The sequence below is a fragment of the Quercus lobata genome, chromosome 1 (genome assembly GCF_001633185.2).
Source record: "Quercus lobata isolate SW786 chromosome 1, ValleyOak3.0 Primary Assembly, whole genome shotgun sequence".
In the NCBI taxonomy this organism is placed as follows: domain Eukaryota; kingdom Viridiplantae; phylum Streptophyta; class Magnoliopsida; order Fagales; family Fagaceae; genus Quercus; species Quercus lobata.
Window position 1 is genome coordinate 14,698,944 of NC_044904.1, and position 9,582 is coordinate 14,708,525.

Sequence of the window (9,582 nt, forward strand, 5' to 3'; positions counted from 1 at the left end):
TTTAATTTGGCCTCCCAAGATAAATTGTTGGCTTCCGATACCAGAGGTATTTAACATGGTGGTACAGCCGCCACTATAATTAACATCTGAGTGCTTTTGGGCAAAAATGGGTAATTACCCATAAAAATAAAACTATTCAGTTAGTTAGCTCGGTTTTGAAAGTAATTGGGAAACTAGCAACTCGAGCCTTAAAGGCTCGATTTTGGGCTCTAAATCGAGTTTTTAAGGCTCGATTTTCATGAGTCGTTCGCATCTGATCTGGCAAATTTTCCAGATGGTGTCTGAATGTAAATCGAGTCTCTGAGACTCGATTTACATATAAAATCAAAACAAAAACCACTGCAACTTGTTCATCAGAGAAGAAAGAAAAAAAAAAAATCCAGAAACAGTCGGCAGGTCGCGGTGCGACCTGGGTCGCGCGGTGCGACCTGGGTCGCGCGCTGCGACCGGGGTCGCGCGCGGCGACCGGGGTCGCGCGCGGCGACCGGGGTCGCGCGCGGCGACCGGGGTCGCGCGCTGCGACCGGGGTCGCGCGCGGCGACCTGGGTCGCGCGCGGCGACCTGGGTCGCGCGGTGCGACCTGGGTCGCGCGGTGCGACCTGGGTCGCTCGGCGACCTGGTCGCGCGCGGCCTGGGCCGGGTCGCCGGCCTGGATCTGTCGCGCGCGGCCTGGATCGGCTTGAGCTGATCTCCATTCCTTCTTCTTCTTCTTCTCTTTCTTTTTTTTTTTTCTTTCTTTCTGCGTTTTTTCCGCTGATTCTGCATTTGGGGTTGCATTTTTGGTTATTAATATTTTATTTTTGGGTTAGAAATCGAGTCTTAGAGACTCGATTTCCATGTAGACGCCACCTGGACAAAGTGCCAGATCAGAGAGAAATAACGTATGAAAATCGAGCTTCAGAGGGTCGATTTAGGAGCTCAAAATCGAGTCTTTGACTCTCGAGTTGCTAAAAATATATATAGTTTGTAACCGGACCCTATTAACTAATTAGTTTGTTTTCTATGGATATTTACCCATTTTCGCCTTTCTTTTGGTGTGTCGGTTTGAGCAACTAAATAAAGTCATATTTTTCACCCTTGTATTTTGTAAAGACGATAGTGAAGCAAGATTTTTATGACTTGTTGGGGAACATCTTTTTAGGGGAATGTTACTCTCAAACTTTTTAGGCATTCTATTTGGACCTTTTGGAGACTTGGAGTTTGGACAACCAAGAAAGCAATTTTATTCCCCATGCCTTAACACATGATCAATACAAATTTCCAAAGTCTTGCAGGTTTAGGCTTCACCAACCATAAAGTGAATGTGCCCTCTTCACTCTAAAATGTGATTCATAACTAGAATCCAACAAATATTATTACTTCTATAAATTATATGAGCTACACTTTCATGAGAGAAAATTATGAGAACGAGGGGTAGGTCCAATTACTCATCACCAATTAATGTTTAGTGTCTCGAAGTCTGTTTCACTATATTCTTATAAAGCATCGCATTCTTACTGTTCTATTTCAAAAGGAAGAAAAGTATCACAAGGTCCATAAGGCTATGATATGGTCGGAATGTTGATAAAGTTGACACAAAAAGATTTGAAAGCCTTGCAGAATTATAAACCATTATTATCAATAATGTTTTGGATTTGAGGAATTAAATTAATCTAGGGTTATTAAGAGTAAGTTCTAATATAAATTTAACAACATAATATAATAATAATAAAATAAATTGAGTTTTAATGATTTTGTTGGATATATAATCAATTGAAGTTTTAATACTTTTGATCCAACAAAAATACTTACATTATGATTTTGGAATGACATTTAACATGCACCTAATTATTTTAAAATTTCGTATCTGTAAGATTTAAATCTATTAATGAATTTATTCATTAAAAAAAATTGTATGAAAATTTTTAAGGTCATTGTTATACTTTATTTACATGATATATAACTATTTCTGAAACCCAAATTGTTCTATTAAATATACTTTCATCATCGAAATGAACTAGTACAAATTAATTTAAGGATAATACAATTAGAACACTGAACACTTTCTTTCTCAACTGTAGACCAGTGTGTGTTACTGTATTTGTGTTTTTTTTTTTTTCCTGAATTGCATGTGAGAATATAGCTAGTCTGTGACAATAAATCCAATTATCTTTACAAGAATTAAGTTCTCTAAATTGCCAAGACGTGCCGTAAACTTCATATAAATATATAATGGGGTTATGAAAGTGATATCATTTTCATTGTAGTCTTGTGCTAAACAAGAAAATCAAACAAATTAAAATTCACACTCATGCGTTACAATGCATGCAGTAGGCCTGCATATTATTAAAACCCAGCTGTGCAAAAGATTCTTGTGGTTTGGCTGATAAGTACTAAGAAGCATTTTTTGCCCACAATTAGCTGTCACTCTTATTTTTTTTATTTTAACAATGATAATTGTGGACCTAGTTGTTCACAATAAATTATGGGTCTCATAGCCTCTGAAAGACAAGCAGACAACTTCATAATTAATCACGAATAAAGGCCAACTTTGTGAATAAAAAATCATATTTTACTACTTTATTAATATACAGTAATCATATTAAATTATTAAGATGAACAAATTGATCACATGTATTGCATATAAAAATTCTTAAAATTAATGAATTTGATTTTTGTGTAAGTGGAATTGAACCTCAAATCTTTTATTCAAAGATAAAAAAACTTTATTAATAAGTTAACTGAAATCCACAAATTCAAATGAACGTAAATAAACGTAGTTTTGAGCCTCACCATCTAATGTTAGGAAATTACTTCTTAAACAGTTAAATCTTAAAATAAAATCATCCCAAGTAAAATATAGCCCAATAAGTTCCAAAAAGTTCAGTTCAAGGCTTGCTTATAAAATTCTGAAACCAGCCCAATTTCGAATTTTCACTAATAGTCTCTGCAGAATAGCCATCACTGTTGGTTATCATAATCTCCCAAGGCCTAGTGGCTAGTATCTATTTGCATCTTGTAAGCCCAACTTTCAGAATATTGGGCCGACACTTTGGGCCTATTTGATAGAGTATTCCTTCTGGAATAACTGCATTGCAAATTTGTAAAACATTGTGAGAAATTTGATTTTAAAATTTTTATTGTAATTTTGTAATATGCGATCCGGGCTCAAATATAAATTGATAGAAATAAATAAATGACAAATGTGATTAAATTAGTAGTACAACCTCAATCAAAGAGACTAACGGGCATGATATAATTGACGTGAATTTCCACTCTTAAAATTTATTCCATTCCTTGTCCCTAGCTTTACGCACATATATACTTTTTCCTCGCATAAAGGATCTATCAAACATAGGTTAAACAAGCAAAGCAAAAGCATATTAACACTTAACCACGCCATGTTAAACAAGCAAAGCAAAAGCATGTTAACACTTAACCACGCCATTAAGTTTTGTTATCTGGATCTTTTCCTTTTTCTTTCTCTTCCATCTTAAAAACTTATCCTATGAAGATTTTCTTAGATTTTTTTAATATCATTTGATTCACAAACAGTTATGTGACACCCCAAGCATTGCATTTTTTTTTTTTTTAAAAAAAAAGAAAAAAAAAAGTTCTGGGAGGGGTGTTTTAATAAAATATATTATTCTCCTTGATAATTAATGTATAATAACAATGCTCATGGGCCTCGTGGGAATTTAAGCTATTCATTTGCAAATTACTTCTCAAACCAAGAAACTTGCAAGACTATGTTTTGTTAAACCTTATGTGTAATGAAACAACAAGATTACAACACATTACTCTTTTTTATATACTAATAGTATTTATAAACACTCTTCAATGGAGATTATTTGGAGCAATGAGCTATTTAACAGGATAGACCAAATCATTGATGGGGACAAGATTATTCTAAACTTTTAAACAACCCTAAACGACAGCTCGGAAAAACTAACAAATTCCAGTAGTTTCACAATTATCTTCACACACACTAGTGGGTCTAGTTAAGAATATATATTAAAAAAATATATACACACATACATAAAAAAAAGTAGGATTTTTTTTTCTTCAGAAAATGAGAATTGTTGCTTTCAACAGTTGTAAGACTCTTATAATACTTTATAAAAATGCTAGAGATGCCGCACTTAAGGGTAGTTTTGATTGTAAACCAAGAAGTGTCATGTAGCCAAGAGCCTTGGAACTTAATAAGTTAACATCTTTTAATGTTTCCAACAAAAATCTGGATTCAAATTCTCATTCCCCTATTATAACTTTCGAATTATAAAAAGAAAAAGAAAAAAGTGTCATGTAAAACCTATTGGTTTTATGAAATACTTGACGTGGTATGAAACTATTGACGTGGTATGCATTGATTAGTGATAAAGTATATTATTGCCACTAAAATGATCCTTTACATTTATTTTTGAAATGGAGACTTGCATTGAAAAGTGCTTATTTTATGTTGGAGATTTACTCTCAGGAAAATTGGATTTTAAATCTCTATCATTTTTGGTGTAACGAATCAAACTCTTTTGTTTTGAAGGTGATAAATTAAATAAAGAAATTTCAAAAAGTAGCAAAGTGAATTTTATAATTATAAAAGTGAAAAATTAAACCTTAAGGTTTACAAAAAGTAGTCTTAAAAAAATGTTTTGAAAAGGTAATAAATTAAACCCTCATCCTCAAGCGCTTAGCCTATATTTACAAAATTTGTGTTATAAATTGTCGTTACGATTTACAAAGAGACCCAACTGTTCTTACAAATCTTTTCACAAATTGGCTATTTATTATGTCAAAAAAAAAAAAAAAAAAAACCCAACACAATATCATTCCATTTAAATGAGTTGATGTTTAATTTATTACTTATTTAATTAATTTGTTATTTTTGAAAATATAAGGTTTAAAATCTAATTTTACTTTTACTTTCTTGTGAATCTAATTATATTCATGGTACTACTGTGTACTTTTGACGTGATGGTTATTTCATAAGTATAAGTACCTGTGAGGTGTAAGAGGGTAAATGCCAAATGTTCAAGTCTTTAGGAAGGAGCTCCTAGAGCTTCACACACATACACTTAGGTTAGAGTAGCTAGAGTAGAATTCTATCTCAAATTAAAAAAAAAAAAAAGAATTATATTCATGGTGTTGTGTCATTTAAAATTATTCTTTTTGCTAATTCAATTGTTATAACAAGCGACGGAGGGGGGGAGGGTGTTCGAGGCTTGATTTTTATCATAAAGAAGGCCAATCAATGCCACTAAGCTATAACACTCTTGGCATTTAAAATTTTATTATACCAAATAAGGAATAGTAATTGATTTTTAATGCAATGATACCATATTCATTTTTTAGATGTGTGAAGTGTTAAATCTCTACCATGAAATGAATTATCTCCATTTCAAATCAAATAAAAAGAATCTTGGACCTAGCATCCTCATTTCAACTATGCTAAAGAAACAAATATTACATATTGTAGAGTTGTTACAACTATAAATAATAGAAGTTATTCAATGTTATGAAAGTAATGCTTTTTTCTCTCACATAAATGATGTGTCTCACTAAATTTAATTAACATGACTTATTATTATGTGATAAGAATGAATATTGCTCTCAAAATATTGAATAATTATTCATAATTTTTTCCATTTATCTAAATGATAAATTTTATGAGAAAACATATAACTTACCAAAAAAATGAAATCAAATTGGATGCACCATACCTTTTATAAGGTAGTTAGTAGCTATATTTCAGTTTGTAAATCAAAACCGTCATTTTGTGAAACATATAATAAGAGTTATATCATGTGAAGATTTCCAACATAATTATGGAGATCCATGTGACCTCAATAAGAACTCTAAGGATTTTAAATCCAATTTTATATTTATGGTCATTACATCCCATGAATTTATAATTAGAATTATAAAAAATGCAAGAATCATGATATCTTATTCGTGAACAAATAAATCTATAATTTTGATAGGTAGATAAAAAATGTAATGATAATGATATATAATATATATTAAAATGTGAAATGTTACTTTGAAATGTGAATTGCATAAAAGGCTGCGTGGAAGGCAAACCATTGAGAGCAGCTATTGTGATATGGGAAATAGCTTTCATATGGCATACACGCCATCAAGATTTGGTTTTCACTTTTCATAAAAAGGCTTCCCCGCCCAAACGCAACCTAACCAAAACCTTGTTTTGCCGACCTTGTGCAGTTGTACCTTTCGAAGAGACACAAGGAAAGAACCAAAAAGTTAATTCTAACTCCCAAACAGCCCCCGGACGCTCTCCCAATCCAACGATCCACAATCCACCTAACCTACCATTTTTTCGATCTCAACCGTCACAGCACCTTGTTTTAATACATATATTTCTTTATATGCTCTTTGTCCTTTTCTTAATCCATTGTTTTGTTGATGAATCTTATGTTACTCTTCCAGGTTCCTTAAACTCTCTCTCTTCCTCTCTCTCTCTCACTTTCTCTCCCTTTTCCGTGAAAGTAATCAACCTTGATAATGGTAATGTACCAATGCAAATTCCAATCTTTGTTTCATCTTTAACACATCTCATTTTTCTTGGCTTACTGTTTGGTGTTTATGTATGTTTTGTGGGGTTTCAAAACAGGAGGCAATGTTGGTGCCATCATGGCTTGAATCCTTGTTATCTTCAGATTTCTTCTCTGTTTGCTCCTCACACAAGGATTCCCCACGTAGCGAATGCAACATGTTTTGCCTTGATTGCCAGGATGATGCATTTTGCTTCTACTGCCGATCAACACGGCACAAAGATCACCCAGTAATTCAAGTGGGTAATATTTTTTCCTTTAATTATACAATGTGATCGAATGGACTCATATTATGGTACTTTGTTATCTTAATCGAAGCTCTATAATGCAGATTAGGCGATCATCATATCATGATGTTGTTCGGGTCACTGAGATTGAGAAGGTTTTGGACATTAGTGGAGTTCAGACTTATGTGATAAACAGTGCTAGAGTACTCTTCCTCAATGAGAGACCTCAGCCTAAGACTACTGGTAAGGCAAGCAGTCATTTGTGCGAAATATGTAGAAGAAGTCTCTTGGACCCATTTCGCTTTTGTTCATTGGGATGTAAGGTTAGTTTGTTATAATTTGAACCTTGATCACATTTTCATAGTCCATAAATTTAATTTTAACTATCATATTGCACAATTTGCCATATCTCACCTGTCATCATCAATATAATGTTTTTGTTATTGGTTGATACCAATGTTGTTATGATATAAAAAGTTCATATAAGTCAAGAGTTTTATAATTAATGGTTCGTTTGGGATCTGCTTATTTTGTTAAAACTGAAAAAGTACTATAGATAAAGAAAAAAGTTAGTTGAAATAGTACAATGTGACTCATAAATAGTACCAAAAAGTGCAGTATGACCCATGAATAGTAGTAAAAATAAGTTGAATAGTAAAATAAGATAGCAAAAATAATCTTTGTCAAACGAACACTAAGTCACATTGTCCAATTTTCCCATTGAGTGGCATTTGGGTTTGAATCCCCTCCTCACCCACTTGTTGTAACTGGAAATAAAAAAATTCATTCAAAACATGTAATTTTATGATATTTCCTTTTGGGTAGTTTTGTGATCATTATTTTTCTTAATTATTCATTATAATTTTTTTTTTTCCTTTGGGGTAGGGAGAGAGTTCATATGTCATACATTGTTTGTGGGCTATAGTATTAATATATATTTTTCTTTTTAATCTTATATAGCTTGTAGGAATTAAAAGAAATGGGGATGCAAGCTTTATCTTAAGCACCAAGAATGATGAAATCACGGAAAGAATGCCAAGAAGATTGGCAGCAAAGGCAGAAGAAGAATTGCGTGAAGGGATCCAACAAGAAATGTACCAAAGCATGCCTCCTCCACCTCATTCCAATTCAAGAAGAAGAAAGGGTATCCCTCAAAGGGCACCTTTAGGGCCTTAAGAACTTTGCACATCCAGCTCATTCTCCACATGTCCCATGTGGGATTATTGTCCTAAAACCAAAGGGTAGCCTGTCCTAATGGGGGGTTTTAATCAAAAGGTTAGGCTTAGGTTACTTTTAAGGATGGGCATGGGCTGGCTTTGGAAACAATTTAATGTTGCATTAATATTTGAAACATGCAAAGGTGTAAATGTTATCTACACATACATGAACGGTTTTATATAAAGAAAGTAAGAAACAACAGCTTAACTCCTTTTATTCTTCCCTTCCAAAAAAAAAAAAAAAACTCCTTTTATTCTTCTTTTTTATTTTTGGTGCATGAAACGTACCAATAGCCAAACTAGTGGAATTTGGTGAAAATGCCATATAATATTTTAATACTCTTTTTTTTTTCTTTTATATATTTATATGAGTTGGTATATATATTGTTATATTGACATAATAAATTACAATATTTTCATAATTATTGGGGTGTCAATTTCTTATAGGTTGAAATAAAATAATAAAATATGAGACTGTGACTAACCACAACTGAAAAATAAATGTTTTGCAAAAATGTTGTAACATTTGTTGTTATCACAATATTTTCATAATTGTTGAGATCTCAGTTTCTAATAGATCAAATAAAAAAAATGCTAAATCCACAACATTTTCACATTAATTTCACAACAAATCATAAGTGGTAAGCTACTATTATATAATGGATAAAAAAGTTATATCAGTCGTGGCTTCATTTTAAAATCAGTAACAAATTATCATCTATAATTTGTTATGAAAATATTATGGAGACAACATTTCTATAAAATAAATAATAAAATATTAGACTGAAACTTACTAGGGCTGAAAAAAAGGTTTTATGAAAATATTGTGACATTTTGTTGTCTCTCAAACTTCTTTTTTGGTTTAGTCAAATTTGGTGAGCCGAAATTCACTGTTTCACCCACAATTTTCTTTTGTTGGTTTTTTGTTTGTTGTTTTTTTAAATGCGTAGCTTAAAGTGGTTGTCCAAATTAAAAATCAATAACAATTTACCGCATAAGATTTATTGTGAAGATATTGTGGACGTAGCATTACTCAAAAATAAAATAATAAAATATCATACCAAGACCCATAATACTAAAATAAAGGTATTGAGAAAATATCGTGACATTTATTGTGTTCTTGATTTTTTTTTTTTTTTTTAGCTAATTTGTTGAGCCAAAATTCATAGTTTTACTGATAGTTTTTTGGGCTAACCTCTTTTTTTTTTTTTTTTTTTTTTTTTTTTTTTTTTTAACACATTGTTTAAAATAATAAAAAAAACCATAGTTTTTACCAACAAAAAAAAAATTATGGAAAAAAGTACTTTTCCCCTTTATGTTTAGCGTAGTTTCATTCCCCCCTCTCCCCACCTCCCCAACTTTAATTAGGGCCCGTCTGGATTGAGGGGGGAGGGAGGGGAAGTGGAGAGGAGTAGATTAGAGTTGGTTGAAAATAGGCTAATTTTTTGGCCAATTCTAATCTACTCTACTTTACCCTCCCTCCCTCCCCCTTAATCCAAATAGACCATTAAAGTTGAATAATTTCATTTCTTATATTTTGTAGACAAGCATATTGTCCCTGCTGTTACTCTCTTAGTTAAAGCCTAACAA

General features: G+C 32.3%; 1 protein-coding gene across 1 annotated transcript; it reads left to right on the forward strand.

Moving 5' to 3' along the window:
* Positions 1-6,099: 6,099 nt before the first annotated feature.
* Positions 6,100-8,194, forward strand: LOC115980535. Its single transcript, XM_031102793.1, has 4 exons — positions 6,100-6,501; positions 6,608-6,787; positions 6,880-7,098; positions 7,736-8,194. Exons 1-4 carry the CDS (start codon positions 6,499-6,501, stop codon positions 7,949-7,951), a joined length of 618 nt encoding a protein of 205 aa, XP_030958653.1. The 5' UTR covers positions 6,100-6,498; the 3' UTR covers positions 7,952-8,194.
* Positions 8,195-9,582: the final 1,388 nt, after the last annotated feature.

What these genes read in the sequence shown, in the direction of transcription:
- LOC115980535 (XM_031102793.1), top strand. An exon ending in AAGATCACCCAGTAATTCAA is followed by an intron (nt 6,788 to 6,879) that starts GTGGGTAATATT and finishes TCTATAATGCAG; the next exon opens with ATTAGGCGATCATCATATCA. An exon ending in TTTGTTCATTGGGATGTAAG is followed by an intron (nt 7,099 to 7,735) that starts GTTAGTTTGTTA and finishes AATCTTATATAG; the next exon opens with CTTGTAGGAATTAAAAGAAA.